Genomic DNA, 18,759 nt, shown 5'->3' with positions numbered 1-18,759 from the left:
TAACTTGGTGTCTTCACAAATGGATAGATAGACGGACACACTTTCGCCTTTATAATATTAGTAGTGTGATACAGCTTTTTCATGAATATACCTATAGGTACCTACTTATCAAAAATTTCGCGCTCGCTTCTCTTTTGTTTTATATTAGTTGATGCGTGCAAGGTACTTCGTCCGTAGGTATGAGTCTTTCTTAATCCTGTGGGAACTCTTTCATTTTCCAGAACAAAAAGCCTATGTTAGTTTTCGAGTGCAAACTATCTCTGAATAGTACCATATTTTGGTTAAGAAGTTTTATCTCACCCTTACTTCTCTCATTTAAAAGGCCCTTATATTTTAAAATTTTATTATGGCCGAAGTCGTTTTCCTTTCGTTTTAATTTTTTTTCTGTTCTGTTTTTTTAACAAAAATTGCGTTCGCTACACTCGCACCTCCCACCTCTATTACTGAATATCGATAATTCGATATCCACCAGCTAGTATTGATAGTCGATACAATGTTAAATTCGATACTGCAAGTGCAGTGTATCCATTCGAAATCTGTGGGCGAGGCGCTATTCATTATGAGTGACCTTGCGGACTGCGGTCTGCAAGTCAACAATAGGATCGAAGGAACGTAGATAGCATTAATTGTTGTATTTTTGTAACGAGAAAAATATTATATGGGCTGTGCTGTGCTGTGGGAAAGGGAAAAAAGTTTAGTACAATACGGCCACTTTTAAAAGTCGGAGGAATGTTCGTACCACGTTCGTACTAGGTACTAAACAAGTGGAAGGTGTCAACTGTCAACTTCGTCAGTCGTATTGTCAAGTATATTGTTCATTTTAGTTCTGGGCCCATGCCGCATATTACGGTAATCTTTGGGTTATTGAGCTCGGAACACAGAGTACTTTGTAATGCTCAGAATTTCTGAGTGTCCGGTTGTCCATCAATTAAATAATTTAAGTCCGCCAACAGTGCTTACGGTCGCATTTCGCGCTTCCCGCCAATTTTAAATCAAGATAAACAAAGAAAATCCAGTCATCTCACTACAACATTTGCTCATTAGTCGTAATTAAATTACAATGGAGACAACTGCGGTTCAAGTGAAAAATTGGTGATAATAGACTTTTGCTACCTAACTTTATGGTGTTTACAAGCTAATCGTAAATTTAAAATTGGTATATTTTTATGAAGGGATATTTGATATACCTACCTAATATTATTATGATGTCCCCCGTTAGGTTCGAAAAAAGTGCTGACTTTAGAGTTTCACTGTGCCCAAGTGTATCTATGAACAACCTTTGTGATAAAAAAATTGGTCCGTGATGAACGGAAGTCAAAATATCTTCCGTAAATGTGTTGTAACCTGATATTGAATGGAACTTTGGAATCACCCACGCAAATAATTGTCTGTTATTATTAACATAACTGTTACTGTTCTGTGATAATTTACCTATTTCACCTATGCCTAGTAAAAAGAAAATCAAGTCGCCTCAACAGCTATGGGAAAACATTTCTTCGATCTTTGTTACATTTGTTGAGAGAGTTTTTTTCTCTCTCGGAGTGATTGTCGCGAGGAATCCATGGAGAGTGATTGTGGCAACATGGGTGTTCGTTCTATTGTGTTGCGGTGGACTATTTACATTTTATATGGAAAAGAATCCTATGAATTTATGGGTTCCTCCAGATTCAGACTTTTATTATGACACTCATTGGTATATTGATAAGTTTGGGACTGGTTTTAGAATTCAGAAGGTACTGATAACAGCAGATAATGTCTTAGATCCATCCGTCTTTCGTTTAGTTAAAAATATTACCAATCATGTTAATGCACTCAGTATAGATTATCAAAATAAAACTTACTCCCTAAACGAATTATGTTTTAAAGTTCCTGTGGTTACAATAGCTGATTCTAATTGGAAACCTAGATCTGAAGACTCCTTAAAATCTAATATTAGTAATTCTGTACATAAACATGATACATATGATGTAGAATATTTAGATCCTTCCCTCTGGTTAGACGACGGGTTTTATTGCGTTTTGCTTAGCAGTTTTCAGTTAGCTTGCCTCCAGTATAACGTTCTAGATATTTGGAATAACAATGAAACAACAATTCATGACATTACAGAAAATCAAATTATCGATCAAATCAATACAGTCAAAGTAAACCCGATTACAGGTCATCCTGTAAACTACACGAATCTGTTAGGAGGAGTGGTGAAAGATGAAAATGGTGCCATAGTAGCAGCTAAATCACTTTTAGTGACTTGGTATATGTATGTAAACATGACACAAGTTGATCTCAATGAAGTTGGAAACTTAGTCGGGACTGAGGAGTGGGTCTCTGTTCCTTTAGCATTTTGGGAACAGGAGTTTTTAGACTACGTCCAAAATTTGAATTTCAATGAAACAAATGTCAAATTGTATTATGAAGCAGGAAGAAGTTTTGCAGATATAAGCGGTCAAGCGATGTTCCAAGAAATGGATAAGTTATCTGTTGGCATAATACTGATGTTTTTTTATGTTGTGTGTGCAGTTTCTCGATGTAACTGGCTAGAAATCAGATTAACTTTAGGTAGCATTGGGTTATTAAACGTTGGAATGGCCTATTTAACAGCAATTGGTTTGTGTTCTTTAGTCGGCATCTCGTTTGGCCCTGTTCATTCATCTTTACCATTTCTTTTAATGGGATTAGGAGTAGATGATATGTTTGTGATGAATGCGTGTTGGAAAATGGTCCAAGCTACAGATTCACACAAAAGCACTGCTGTCAAGGTTGGCCTAATGCTGAAGCATGCAGGGGTATCTATAGTGATCACTTCGTTTACAGACATTGTGGCATTATTAATTGGCGCTATCACAATATTGCCATCATTAAAGTCGTTTTGTATATATGCAGCTGTAGGAGTGTTCTTTATATTTTGTTATTCTGTTACGTTTTATGTAGCAGTTTTTACATTAGATCTTAAAAGAATTAAAGAACAAAGGAATGGCCTAATATTTTGTTACAAACATAAAACGGAAATAACTTTGTCAACTGAAACGACATTATTTCAGAAATTATTAGCCTATGTTTACAAGAATATTATATTAACAACTTCCGGTAAAGCAATAATCATTTTATTTACATTAATTATGACAGGTTTTAGTATTCATGCAATATTTAAATTAGAACAAAGATTTGACCCAAAGTGGTTCATCCCCGATGATACATATTATAAAGAATTTTTGAATATTCACGAGAAGTATTATCCTGATGAAGGTCAACCTGCAATGGTGTTTTTGGGCGATATGAATTACAATGCGGAGTTTATAAATTTATATGACATGATACAGGTCATAAGGAATGAGTCATATATAACTGAAGTCATAACCTGGGTAGAAGTTTTTCACGGTTACGTCTTAAAAAATTTTAAACGTGATTTATTAAACAAAACAGAAGCTATATCAGATGAACAGTTTAAAAAATACTTGTCAAGATTTTTGTTTAGCCCCGTTGGTGGGAGGTTTCAAATTAATTTTAAATTTACAGATAATCTTTCTTGCGGTAAAACTATTAGCGCCATTACAGCTTCATCAATATCGTTCAGGTTTATCAGGTTCGAAGGACCTGCGGTATATATTCCTGCAATGCATCGTATTAAAGATATCGTGAAGTCGGCTAATATAACGTCAGGGTCTGGTTATCGCAGTGTCTGGTCTAAAGTTTTTGGAAATTGGGTCACTGATGAAATTATTGCAATTGAAGTTGAACGAAATATAGAATTAGCTTTATTTTGTGTTATGGTTTGTACAATTGTACTAATAACGAATCTTCAAATGTGTTTGTGGATATTTATTTGCGTTTTGCTTACTATAGTTAATGTTCTAGGTTGGATGCAGAGATGGGGCATGACTGTCGACATTGTTTGCTGTATTGGTCTCGAACTTGCGATAGGTTTATGTGTAGATTACGCTGCGCACGTTGGTCATACTTTCTTAACTATCACTCAAGGCAGTCGTAATGAAAGAGCTTTCAAGACGGTCACTTCGATTGGTTCTGCTGTGTTGTTAGGTGGTGGATCTACGTTACTTTCGTTATCGCTTCTTAGTATGTCTAAAGCATACACATTCCAATCATTTTTCAAAATATTTTTACTTGTAATACTTTTTGGGCTCTTTAGCGGTTTGCTCTTTTTGCCCGTAGTTTTATCATTAATCGGACCGAAAGGGCACAGGAATCGTGATGAGAACGAATTAAAATCTCCAGAAGCTGTGGAGTTAAATAGAAAGGTTCACGATAAAGCGAAACAAATAGCTGAGGGATAATTTTAGAGTGATTTTTTTGTATAGAAAATGAGTAGGTACATAAACCTTGTGAAAATAAGTTTGAAGGCTAGTTATAATAAGATAACGAAAAGTACAAATAATTGGTTTCAATAGGCGCTTCTTATAAAATAGGTAAAATCAATAAGTATGTAAAAAACTCCTGAATATTTTTTAACTTACGTAATGTTAATGTAGTAATGTAATATATAATTTATTTAGTATAAGTATAGCTAGATAAAAGCAAAGAGTTGGTGCTAGCAAATTATTAATGTATGTACATTGAATTAATTACTCAATTTACTCGTAAATATATTGGAATTGATAATTATATAGGTAGATAGGTAAGTAATTTTTCATATCTGAGACGCGTTAATGTTTTATATAATAATGTTTACATGATGATTATTATTATATGTTGTCACTCTGATATTATTGTCTCAATAATAAAATATGTGCTAATTGGATTAAATTAATGAAAGCTATGATGTAATCCATATTATACCTAGTTACTTTTCTTATATTGTGTTATTTTTCTTTTGTTAGTGCTTTTTCCGCACAATACTAATGTTTTATACCAAAAATGTATCTCGGGTAGAAGACTGGTTTTTCATAGACCAGGGGAACTAGTTAAATAGTTTGAGGACATGAATATTTTATATATTTTTGTATTTTAACCTTGAATATTTTTGTACTACTAATTAGTTAAAATTTTTATCTTATTTTTTGTAATCATAAGAAATATAATATTATAACTAAAATATATTATTAAAAGGAGTCCCTTTAGGCAAGGTTCCGAAGATACTGGCAGCGTTCCCCCTTTGAATAGCTAGGCTAATTCTTTGTCCAAGGTATAGAGCTGCCAGCTCTTCGGTCTCCTGTGATGTCGACATAATCATAAGTATATCTAACTTTGTAAGATACATTGTTGTTACATATCTGCTCACTAAGTACATGAATGACATCAGATATATTTTTTAAATAAAATAAATTGATTTGATTGCAGAATTGTTTATTTTTTAATGTTAACTACTGCGTTGACTCGATTTGTTATCGTGCGGATTTGATAGCGAGGAATAACATATTGTCATTGTGCGTATTTGTTATTGTATTAATCTTCTTATCTAAATACGTACCTATATTACAAAATTAAAGTTTGTGTGTTCGTTAATTACCTATGCGTTCGTGCATCGTTCATTCGATTGAGTTGAAACTTAGAATTTACCTACAGTTGTTGTTAACACTTACGTGAAGGTTCTGGCATGACCACTATAAAGCATAATATAAAAGGTGAAGTGCAAGTTGCACTGCAACGCATAAGCTAGTTACCTACAAGTCAAATTGCTAAAATTATGTCAATCCATGTATCAATCAATTTAACGGGCAGTATCGCAGGCAGATAGGTACCTAGTTAAATCCAATCCACGTGTATAGTGCGTGCAAATAAAGTTGTCTAATTTGAATTCTGAACACGAGACGTATAACTGCGCATTGCAAACAAGTCGTAATTAAAAAAAATTAAACACACGACTGCTCTTTGTGTCACAGTGTTACACACGGGGGTGTGACTCAACGGGAATAACACCTCGAAAAACAAAAAAAATGAAAAAAAATCACATCTGAAAATGGCGCCATATATTGAATTTTGTCAAAAAAATTATACCCACAGTGACACTCGGGATGATGTTAGTAAGGATTCTTACAATTCCCCATACATCCTAATTAAATAACAACATGAACCCTGAAAACATTATATTATATCTACCCTTTTTTCGTGTGAAAAGTAAAAAAAAACAGATCCCAGCTGGGCTTGTGTAGTTTTAGCACACCGCTATGGTCAACTTCAGATTGGATTACTTGTTTTCTCACTTATCTTCATCATGATCAACCCATCGCGCCGGCTCACTACAGAGAACGTCACGTCGTTTTGAAAGTCGTCTACCACGCTGGCCATGTGCGGATTGGTAGACTTCACACACCTTTGAGAATAGTATGGAGAACTCTGAGGCATGCAGGTATCCTCACGATGTTTTTCGATGTTTAATACATAACTACATAATATGTCCAGTCCAGCTGTGGACTCCTATCGGTTGTTGATGATGATGATTCCCCTACACATAAAGGTTTTTTTTCTCGTCTTAATCATGGTGTGGGGTACCTATCGTTTATTGAGATTTCAGAAATATTGTGGGTGTGTGAAAACTAACATTTTTCGATTGCAAATTTTTGATATGTCATAGAGAATTACTTAAGTAGATGAAGTAGTTAGTTGTATAAGCTTGACCCTACGTAGGATTGCGATGAAGGCTCTCGGAAATGATGCTACCATATTACTCATAAATAATCACTTTAATCATTCTCTTAGTTTTACTATAATAACTGCTAACAACACTATTCTCACAGCTTGCACTTATAAACAACACAGGATCTCTCTCGAAAGTGTCCGCTAAAACCAACGAACCCTCTCGTCCAGCTTCCAACCGTCAGGGTGGGAGAAACCCAACCTCATTGGTCCCACCGCTCTGCGCCAACCGGCGTCAACCAATGACAAAATAGTATTTGAAAATTAGAATTGCCAACGTGACAATTAAGAATCTGATTGGTTTCCGCCGTTTTACGCCAACTAGCGTCAAAACTCCAGAATGACAACTGATAGTCTATTTAAAAATAAAGTTGCCAATGTAAAAATAAAAAATATAATGCAATTTTGAAGCTAATTAAATTAAGATCCTAACAGTTGTAAGATGTGTAGGTAAAACAGCTAGTATATTGTGAATGGCGACTACGGAACCCTACACCGCGCGTGGCCCGACACGCACTTTATCGGTTTTTATGTAAGTATAAAGGTTCGTACGCACCTGAGCGGCGCGGCGCGGCGCTTCAGTCCGACTGCAGAACGCGTCACCTCAGGCCGCTCGACGGTGCCTACCGCACTACAACTTCAGTACGCGGCACCTCGCGTCTTTTTGTTGTTTCGGATTGACTATGCTGCGTAGGCCCTATTGGCCGCTACAGCGTCACCGGGGGGGTACTTGCGCGTCACTTTTATACCCGTTCGCGTACGAGCAACAACGTCGCAAGATGAGCGACAGTGAAGAGGATTTGATTATTATTTCTTTGTTGTGCAGAAGAAGAACGAATTATCGAAGAGAAAAAACCGGCCAAGTGCGAATCAGGCTCGCGCAATGAGGGTTCCGTACTACAGTCGTATTTTTTCGACATTTTGCACGATAATTCAAAAAATATGATGCATAAAAATCAGTTTTTGAATGTACAGGTGAAGACCTTTCATATGATACCCCACTTGGTATAGTCACTCACTTCGAAAGTTGAAAATACTAATTATTAGTTCATGACCACAATTTAATTTTTTTTGTGTGATCTTACTCTAAATTCAAGGTTTTCAGATTTTTCCCCAAATGTCAGCTATAAGATCTACCTACCTGCCAAATTTCATGATTCTAGGTCAACGGGAAGTACCCTGTAGGTTTCTTGACACACAGACGGACAGACAGACAGACAGACAGACAGACAGACAGACAGACAACAAAGTGATCCTATAAGAGTTCCGTTTTTCCTTTTGAGGTACGGAACCCTAAAATAGGGGTTCGAGATTTGTGTAGTCCACGCGGACGACGTCGCGGGCATAAGCTAGTATAATATAAACACAAGTACAACAATAGGTAGGCATATTTCCGAAACTATTAATTCTACCTAGATGAAGTAGGTAGGTATAATATGTACATAATATATTATAGTTATTTAATCAGGATTATTTTTACCATTGATGTTTTCTCATAACGCTCGGAGAGACATTTATACATTTAGACACTGGGAAGGGGGGAAGCCGACATCCTAGGGGTTGGGACCTTTGAGGATATACTTCTAAGAGCATGAGGAACACGTCATGTGCCAAAAATTAAACCTACGTTATTTATTTTGAGGTCTATCTTGCCGATTCTTGCCTGTACTTTAAATACCTAACAAGATGCGCGTGTATCTTATTCGAGCGACGTACGCATACTGAAGCGCCGCGCCGCGCCGCTGGGTATGTCGCACTAGCGTCACTGCACTGCGCGTCGCTTCGCTGCGCTTCAAAATATTCTCTCCAGCCGTGCCGCGCGGCAACGCGCGGTGAAGCGCTGTGCAGCGCCGCTCTAGTGCGATATGCGCCATACAAAATGATAGAAATGATATTTTGAAGCTCTGTGCCGCGACGTGCAGCTCGCTGAAGCGCCGCGCCGCGCCGCTCAGGTGCGTACAAACCTTTATAAAACTGGCTATGCAAATTCTAGCGCGTGCTGCGTTCGACGCATCGTAAAATAATCTTCATCGAGATTTGGAATTTGTGTCATTGTGATATTGAATGCATGCTTCGATACTGGTGATAAGGCACATTGGTGAAGAGTAGGACTAGGGGCACATGATTAAACAACTCAATATGTTTAGTAGTAACCTACCTTGTTGAACAATGTACTTACTTATTTACTTACTATTTAAGTGTAAGACTAAGATCTTCTGAACATGAAAACTGAAAGTTAGTATAAGTCTGACTGAAGTTTCGAGCTGATGGTATATTTTTATTTCGGCGACTGATGTTAATGAGACATGGTTCCAGCGTAATAGCAATTTGCGGGATTATACCTACCTACTGATGTACTCGTAAACGAGACTTGTCACTCGTCCACGTGACACGTCTCCTTTGTCATACCTACCTATTATTGAAAGAATCCCAAATATTTTAGCCCAAGATAATTTATAGATAATAGTTATAATTTATAATAATATATAATAGTTTTTTATTTGAAATGTAATGGGTAGGTACAATCCGTCTCATAGTGATAGAAACAAGTCACCCACAGAAACTATTTTGTCTGAAAATTGATTTTGTTGCTCGGCAAAGTTTTTTAATTTTACTTACCTACATAATATAGTACATATATTATGTATATGTATGTATATTCTTTATTGTACCTACCACGAAACAAATGACAGTTTTAAAAAAAAGGGTACCTACCTACATACATACCTAGGTACCTATTAGGTACCTACACGAAACACTGCAAGAAAAAAAGGAACTTGACTAGTTTTATTCTAACAGCTGTCGATTTACGAGTTAACGACCTCTGATCACACGAGTAGATATCCCTACTCTGATCTCGTACCTATACATAATAATTACCTATTTATATCTTATCAAAGGAGCCGAGCGTATTTAATTAACCGTTCTTGTGCCTATTTGTGTAGGTACCTACCTACTTAGATTTATTTTAGGTAGGTAGCTATTTAATGGTGCTAATTCATTTAGACAAATCTGTAAACTATAAGTCGAAAACATCGACCTCTATGTACTTATACCACTACCCATAATATTATAAATGCGAAAGTGTGTTTGTTTGTCTCTCAATCAATCCATTAAATTATTAAAACAATAGTGGCCAGTGGGTGGATGAGCAGGGCCATCTTTAACCTATTGGAGGCCCTGGGCACATTAGAATAATTGGGCCTCTAGGCTCTATGATCTATGACCATGACAGAGTAGTGGGTCGGGGGTATCGATGGTCGGGGGTAAACAAGAAGGATCGAATATAAGATCAGTCTTGACTATAGTTAACTATCTCTATAATCCTCTGTTTGAGTGGGCCTTTTTCACCTTTGATTTTTTGATCGAAATAAATATGTTTTTCGGTAATAAAATATCGGTCGGTCGGTTATAGTTTGGTGATCTAGCAGGGACTAGTGAGCCCCTATCTATCGTGGGCCCTGAGCACGTGCCCAGAGTGCCTAGTGGGAAAGATGGGCCTGTGGATGAGGAAGGTTGTAGGCAAGCGTGCTCCATCAGGCAGCATCATCATCACTTGCCAGCTGGTTTGATTGCAGCCAAGCGCAGAGGGCTAACTAGTCTATTGATTAAAAACCGGCCAAGTGCGAGTCAGGCTCGAGCAACGAGGGTTCCGTACTACAGTCGTATTTTTTTAACATTTTGCACGATAATTCAAAAACTATGTTGGATAAAAATAAATAAAAAATTGTTTTAGAATGCACAGGTGAAGCCCTTTTATAATATGATACCCCACTTGATACAGTTATCTTACTTTGAAATATGAAAATACTAATTATTAGTTCATGACCACAATTTAATTTTTTTTTGTGTGATAGGTATAACCACAAATTCACGGTTTTCAGATTTACCCCTAATACCAGCTATAAGACCCACCTACCTACCAAATTTCATGATTCTAGGTCAACGGGAAGTACCCTGTAGGATTCTTGACAGACAGACGGACAGACAGACAGACAACAAAGTGATCCTATAAGGGTCCCGTTTTTCCTTTTATTTATTTTATTTTTATTGAAAAGGTTCGCTAGCGATTTTTACAAAAATGATCTTAAATTACATAAAGTTAAATTACATGACGTTGTTTGTAAAATCATTTGAAAGCAAACACTACATGCACATTCACACAATTTACATATGCAAACAATTATTAATCATATAAGTAAAATAATACAAAAAGTAGCTAAAACTTTCCGAAATAGTGAAAACACAAAAAACAAAAATTATTCAAGGTGCAATGGTAATTAAATAAATCTAAAACTATAGTAAAGTTAAGTTAACCTAGGAGTAAGAATAGTTAAAAAAGAATGTTTAGAAAAGTGATAGATATTTCTGCGAATAAGTAGGTACACAGAGAACGTTTCTTAACACAATTAGTTTGATTGTCTAATTAAGTTACTTATAACTAGTTTTCGAAACGTGCCAGGTGGATTTATGTTGATATCAAGTGACTGACTGAATTTATTACATAATTTACATAATCGAGGGATGATGGAGTTGGCGCCAAAGACAGTTCGGGTGCGTGGAGGTACAAAAGGAGTAATAGCGTGACGGGGATATCTCTTTGGTGCTGTGAAATTGATTTTATTTAGTAAGCTGGGGCAATCTAAGTTGTTTCTCAGTAATTTGTATAAAAACATTAGATCTAGCAAATCTCTTCTTTGTTCTAGTGTCATCATTTTAAAATAGGTTAGTCTTTTTTTATAAGAAATTACTGTTTTGTAGATCTTCGCTGAGTATGATAGGTGCCACATAAATCTTTTCTGGATACGCTCTAGCCTTAAATAGTGAGTTGCATAATGTGGACGCCAAACGATACTACAATACTCTAGTTGACTGCGGACAAGGCTATTGTAAAGTGTGATTTTCGTCTTAGATTCTTTAAAAGTTCGACCTTGTCGCATAATAAATCCCAACAATTTTGAAGCTTTGTTTATTACATTTTCTATGTGGTTAAGATAGGTTAGTTTTCTATCTAACGTAACACTCAAGTCTCGTATTAGCTCTACTTCCTTCAGACTATTGCCATTCAAATTGTATTGTGTTGGTAAGATATTGATCTTTCGAGTAAATTTAATATGAAGACATTTATTAGTATTAAGTTGCATGCCATTAGATTCACACCAGGTTGTTAATCTATTTAGATCGTTCTGTAGTAGAGTTGAATCATCCGGCGAATATATTATTCTCATAAATTTTAGATCATCTGCATATAAGTACGGTGTAGAATTTTCAAAGCAAAATATAATGTCGTTAATATATATATTGAACAGAATGGGCCCAAGATGCGACCCCTGAGGAATACCTGACGTAATCATACTTATTGAAGAGCTAAAACCATTTACTACTACATAAAAAGAACGGTCATGCAAGTACGATGTAAGCCACTGCAACACTGGACCAGAAAACCCATAAAACGATAATTTTTCGACTAGAATACCGTGAGGCACTTTATCGAATGCCTTCTTGAAGTCAGTATAGATGGTATCAACCTGTTTCTGCGAATCAATAGCATTGGATAAGGCGGTTGTGAAACTAACCAGGTTAGTGGCAGTGGACCTACCTGGAAGAAATCCATGTTGATGTTCGGAAACGAAGCGCTTGAAGTGAATTTGAATCAATGGACATACTAACGATTCAAAGACTTTGGCGAAAACGGAGAGGATCGATATGGGCCTATAGTTGCGAATATCCTTCTCATCGTCACTTTTGTATATCGGGACAACTTTTGCTCGTTTCCAAAGAGATGGAAAAGTGCCAGAGCATAAAGAGGCTTTAAAAATTAGATACAAAGGCAAGGTTAAACAAATAGCGCATCGTTTTAGAAATGCCGGTGGTAAGTTGTCAGGTCCCGCACCTTTCGCAACATTTAGGCCTTTAAGCTTTTTAAGAATATCAATCTGACTTATTTCTATAGTAGCAAAGTTCTCGCTATTACCTAAGTTGAGGATTTTTCGTAAATGAGAGGAAGAATCTAAGTTACAGTAGCTCTCAGCGCCATCGTAAACCGAGGCAAAATGTTTTGAGAACATATTACAGATCTCAGCTCCACTAGTAGATGACAAAACCCCATTATTCATAGCAGCTGGATAAGGGTTAGTATTTTTCCGTTTGCTCTTCAAGAACGTCCAAAAGGCTTTCGGATTTTTCTGAATTTGCTTCTCCAAGTCATCGTTATACTTTTGAGGTACGGAACCCTAAAAAAAGATATATAAGATCAAATTTTAAATAAATTAAGTATGTCTACAAAATTATAAAAGTGATACAAAAGTAAAGAAGTGATAATTAATTACTTAATCAATCATCTGATAAAACTGCGACGTATTAGGTAGGTACACAAAATCACCTGACCTTGTAGGTATGGCGATGTTGACCTACCTTAATATACCTATATCTATAATAGCATTTTCTTTAGGATTTAATAAAAAACTAGCGACCCGCCCCGGCTTCGCATGGGTAAAATGTAGATACTAATAACTAATGGTGGTGTCAGTGAGGAGTGATTAGTTAATAATCCATACTTCCATACTAATATATTAAATGCGACAGTGTGTCTGTCTGTCTGCTGGCTTTTCACGGCCCATCTGTTCAACCGATTTTGATGAAATTTGGTACAATGTTACCTTTCATCCCAGGAAAGGATGTTACATATTTTCATACTCTACTTTGTATCCCGGAGAAATAACATGTTCCCATAGGAACGCGGAAAATTCAAAAGCATGATATTATCGTTCAACCAATTTCAACGGGATTTGGTATAAAGTTAGCTTAGGTACCTACATCCCGAGAACGGACATAGACTACTTTTATCCCGGAAAAATAACATTTTCCCACGGGAAAACGATAAATTTAAAAAGCGAAGCGATTTCGGTTTAAAGAATAAGTAACTAAGTAAGTTGTCTACCTACTCTTTAATATTAAATCCAATTACTCAACTATAATTATTAAATAGGTATCAATAATTTTAACGTAGATCAAAAATGCAACGAAAATAGCACCTTTTAATTTTATTATGGCCTGGGCTGGGATTGATGCCACTGTGTTGATGCCATTAAAAATTTCTAGCTTCATAATTATAATGTTTTATATCGACTTAGATATAGCCTATAGCTACCTATATTCGTAGTAGGTATCCAATAAAATATTGATTATGCAATAGGTAGGTACAATTTCCTAATCATATTTAAATAACCTGCTTTGTTTATCGGAGGTTTATTTACCTAAGGCCATCAGGCCACAGACGGGAGAATCGCTATATCTATATTATCAGCAGCCATATTCCTCATTTCGTTTTCGACCTTGCTTTTTCTCTATTATTGATAGGCAATAAAGAGTTGAGTGCTAGCTCCTAAAGAGGAGCAGCCACTACAAAACAATAACCTATACCTACCCTATTTGCCTCCTCAGGACCTCAGTCCTCGGACTGATCGCAAATCACAAAATAAAAAATAAAAAATTATCATCATTTTTATTTTAACAACTAGCTTAACGTCTAACGTCATAATAGCTATCTGCATGCCAAATTTCAGCCCGAGCCGTCCAGTAGTTTAAGCTGTGCGTTGATAGATCAGTCAGTCAGTCAGTCACCTTTTCCTTTTATATATTTAGATATGTTTGAACAGACATAGCTCCAAAACGCAACCAAATCTTAGATCAGCCTTTACGGGGTTTATGTAAAAGCTTCGCCCGCGTGGCCTACAGGAAACAAATGGCATTTTTTTTTCAGAAACAAACATTATAACATCAGGACACGCACTCTGAACAGCACCGAATAACACATATAACCTTCCAACCCCCATTTCACTCCTTTAGGGGGGGCGGGGGGGTTATTTTCTCATAGTTAGCTGACATCTAACCTCAAGAAAAAACTTCGAGTCAATTATAATATCAATAATTAAAACTTTCCCATAAAAACTTACATCCCCTATTTTACCACCCTTATGGGCGAATTTTCCTAAAATCCTGGAACACGTATTTCTTCATTTGTAATCGAAAACCCAAATACCAATTTTCATGCAAAAAACTTGAAAACTGACCGACTTTCATACATACTTCCATCCCCCATTTAACCCACATAGGAGTGGAATTTCGAAAAATCCTTTCTTAGTGGATACCTACTCTGTACAAAGAATAGACCCTCCGAATTTCATGTCTTTAAGACCAGCGGTTTAGGCTGTGCGTTGATATCTATGTCAGTCAGTCAGTCAGTCAGTCAGTCAGTCAGGACTTTGAATTTTTTATATATATAGATAGATTATAGATTATTTAAAACTAATAATCTAAATACCAATTTTCACGTCCCTAACTTCAAAAACATAGGACTTTCATATAACCTTCTAACCCCCATTTCATCCCTTTAGGGGGGTGTTTCTCATAGTCATTTCTTAGCTGACACCTAACCTCAAGAAAAAACATATTTTCCAAATATCAAGTTAATAATATTAATAATTAAAACTTTCCCATACACTCTTACATCCCCTATTTTACCACCCTTATGGCAAATTTTCCAAAAATTCTAAAACACGTATTTCTTCATTTGTAACCGAAAACCCAAATACCAATTTTCATGCAAATAGCTTGAAAAATTACCGACTTTCATACAAACTTCCATCCCCCATTTAACCCACTTAGGGGTGGAATTTCGAAAAATCCTTTCTTAGTGGATACCTACTCTGTACAAAGAATAGACCCTCCAAATTTCATGTCTTTAGGACCAACGGTTTAGGCTGTGCGTTGATTTCACATACAAACTTACATCCCCTATTTTACCACCCTTATGGGCAAATTTTCCAAAAAGTCTAAAACACGTATTTCTTCATTTGTAACCGAAAACCCAAATACCAATTTTTATGCAAATAGCTTGAAAAATTACCGACTTTCATACAAACTTCCATCCACCATTTAACCCACTTAGGGGTGGAATTTCGAAAAATCCTTTCTTAGTGGATACCTAATCTGTACAAAGAATAGACCCTCCAAATTTCATGTCTTTAGGACCAACGGTTTAAGGCTGTGCGTTGATTTCACATACAAACTTACATCCCCTATTTTACCACCATTATGGGCAAATTTTCCAAAAAACCTGAAACACATACTTCTTCATTTGTGACCTAAAACCCAAATACCAATTTTCATGCAAATAACTTGAAAAATAACCGACTTTCATACAAACTTCCATCCCCCATTTAACCCACTTTGGGGTGGAATTTCAAAAAATCCTTTCTTAGTGGATACCTACTCTGTACAAAGAGTAGACCCTCCGAATTTCATGTCTTTAAGACAAGCGGTTTAGGCTGTGCGTTGATATCTATGTCAGTCAGTCAGTCAGTCAGTCAGTCAGTCAGGACTTTGAATTTTTATATATATATAGATAGATTATAGATTATTTAAAACTAATAATCTAAATACCAATTTTCACGTCCCTAACTTCAAAAACATAGGACTTTCATATAACCTTCTAACCCCCATTTCATCCCTTTAGGGGGGTGTTTCTCATAGTCGTTTCTTAGCTGACACCTAACCTCAAGAAAAAACCTATTTTCCAAATATCAAGTTAATAATATTAATAATTAAAACTTTCCCATACAATCTTACATCCCCTATTTTACCACCCTTATGGGCAAATTTTCCAAAAATTCTTAAACACGTATTTCTTCATTTGTAACCGAAAACCCAAATACCAATTTTCATGCAAATAGCTTGAAAAATTACCGACTTTCATACAAACTTCCATCCCCCATTTAACCCACTTAGGGGTGAAATTTCGAAAAATCCTTTCTTAGTGGATACCTACTCTGTACACAGAATAGACCCTCCAAATTTCATGTCTTTAGGACCAACGGTTTAGGCTGTGCGTTGATTTCACATACAAACTTACATCCCCTATTTTACCACCCTTATGGGCGAATTTTCCAAAAAACCTGAAACACGTATTTCTTCATTTGTGACCTTAAACCCAAATACCAATTTTCATGCAAATAACTTGAAAAATGACCGACTTTCATACAAACTTCCATCCCCCATTTAACCTACTTCGGGGTGGAATTTCGAAAAATCCTTTCTTAGTGGATACCTACTCTGTACAAAGAATAGACCCTCCAAATTTCATGTCTTTAGGACCAGCGGTTTAGGCTGTGCGTTGATATCTATGACAGTCAGTCAGGACTTTGAATTTTATATATTTAGATAACTAGAGCTTACTTATTACACCATCAACAGCCATATCCTTTCAAGTCTATTTTTGAGCTCCATATAAGCAGATTTTTGAATCAGCATTACTCCATAACACAACCAAATTTTTGGTAAGTTTTTACATCATTTGCATGTGTAAGGCTAGACGTAGCTGTCATTCTACCGCAGTCAAGCTAATGTATTGGGACATGGATAATATCACAGAATGTAGGTAGGTATCGTGATTTCGTCCAAGGAAGCCTGTAGAAATGGTAGATATGATAATGGTGACACATTATCATTAATCAATGTAAATACCGACTTTACTTAAAGGATTTTAAGTTTTGACGAAATTAAACAACAGTTTTTATAAAAAATTTGTTTTATTAAAAAAATATAATAAGTATAAAGTAAAGGTATAACTTCATCATGCCTTGCGGCTTGCCTTAAGGTATTTAATTACTAAGTATATACATTTTATAATTATTGTGATTATCTATATAAATAAAAGGAAAAGGTGACTGACTGATTGACTGACTGCTCTATCAACATACAGCTCAAACCACTGGACGGATCGGGCTGAAATTTGGCATGCAGATAGGTATGTCATAATGACGTAGACATCCGCTAAGAAAGGATTATCGAAAACTTAACGCCTGAGGGGGTAATATAGGGGTTTGAAATTTGTGTATTCCACGCGGACGAAGTCGCGAGCATAAGTAAGACTGCAATTTTTGTAGGTGTTTAAGTAGAAGGTAATATGTAAGTGATTTTTCCATCCGTGGTATACCTAGTGATGTGAACACGATTGTGTATGATTATTGATATAGTATAATAATATCCTGAAAATTTCAGCTTTCTAGCGTCATCCAGACCAAAGCTATGACTGCTCGAAAATACGACGAAACGCTTCGAGAAAAGGTACGTATCCGTCCTTTAGTTTGGCTCGTCTTGGCGGGGGCACTACCGTGCCCCCTGATTAGAGGATTATTATATAGTTATAGGGATTAGATAATATGTACTGATTTTTGGGTTCCTTAAATAAAGAAAATATTTTATGGACTTTGATTAGGTACTTGATGACTCCGTTCAGCTATTGATTAATTACTTTATTGGTAAGAATAGGAAACAGGACCTGTTAAAGTTTATTTTGTATCTGGGTATACCTAAGTGTATTGATTATATTATTATTGTACTACTTATATTGGTTAGTTAGATTACCAAGCTTTTAGTACTACCACCTTCCACTGTGCAATTTTTCAATTGATAAGGTTGTGAAGACGATCGCTATTTTAGTGATTACACCGTATTATTGTAGGTGTACCTAGACTCAGCTGAGATCTATAGAGCGCACTTTGACTTTGATCAGACTTAAGATTGAGTTAAAACGAGACAGATTTATGTGAGAGATAATATAGTCTCTGTGTCGTTTTAACTCTGTCTTAAGTCTAAGCTAACCTAGACCGCGACCTAGTCGAAAGCTAAGTCAGAGTGCGCTCTATAAATCTCACCCCTAGTGGCATTGCTTTGCTCGTTCAATTTATTATTATAATTCAGAAATTACAAATGATAGACGCTAACCAAAATGGTGCAATCATTGCCATATATTATCCGACTAATTAGAAAGAGGCCTAAAATTTAAAAAATATTGAACTGCTGCCGCTCTCATGTTCGATATATCTATCGATAACACTTTACGTGCGCATACTATCTAAAAATAACAAAATAGGTACCTAAACGTTTAGAAAACTTAGAGGTCTCTGTATCAGGCTATGCAGATATCTGCTTGAAGTAATTATCCGATAACTGTAGGTATGTCATTGACTGTATGATATGTAACTAATCATACACTTACGATTAGGTATTATTGATACTGTAAATCTATCTGTGCAACTTCCTTGATAGATTCCACAGGGCTACAGTTCAAAATATGAAATCACGTGCAAGTGTCAGAGCTAATTTCTTCAT

At 36.0% G+C, this 18,759-nt stretch overlaps 1 protein-coding gene across 1 annotated transcript; it reads left to right on the top strand.

The window, feature by feature from the left end:
* The first annotated feature begins 769 nt into the window (after positions 1–769).
* Positions 770–5,291, top strand: LOC138403105 (patched domain-containing protein 3-like). Its single transcript, XM_069502270.1, has one exon. The coding sequence runs from the start codon at positions 1,443–1,445 to the stop codon at positions 4,284–4,286; it is 2,844 nt and encodes a 947-aa protein (XP_069358371.1). The 5' UTR covers positions 770–1,442; the 3' UTR covers positions 4,287–5,291.
* The last annotated feature ends 13,468 nt before the right edge of the window (positions 5,292–18,759 follow it).

This window comes from Maniola hyperantus, chromosome 12 (assembly GCF_902806685.2).
Source record: "Maniola hyperantus chromosome 12, iAphHyp1.2, whole genome shotgun sequence".
Classification (NCBI taxonomy): Eukaryota; Metazoa; Arthropoda; class Insecta; order Lepidoptera; family Nymphalidae; genus Maniola; species Maniola hyperantus.
This window is presented reverse-complemented; position numbering and strand designations above follow the sequence as displayed.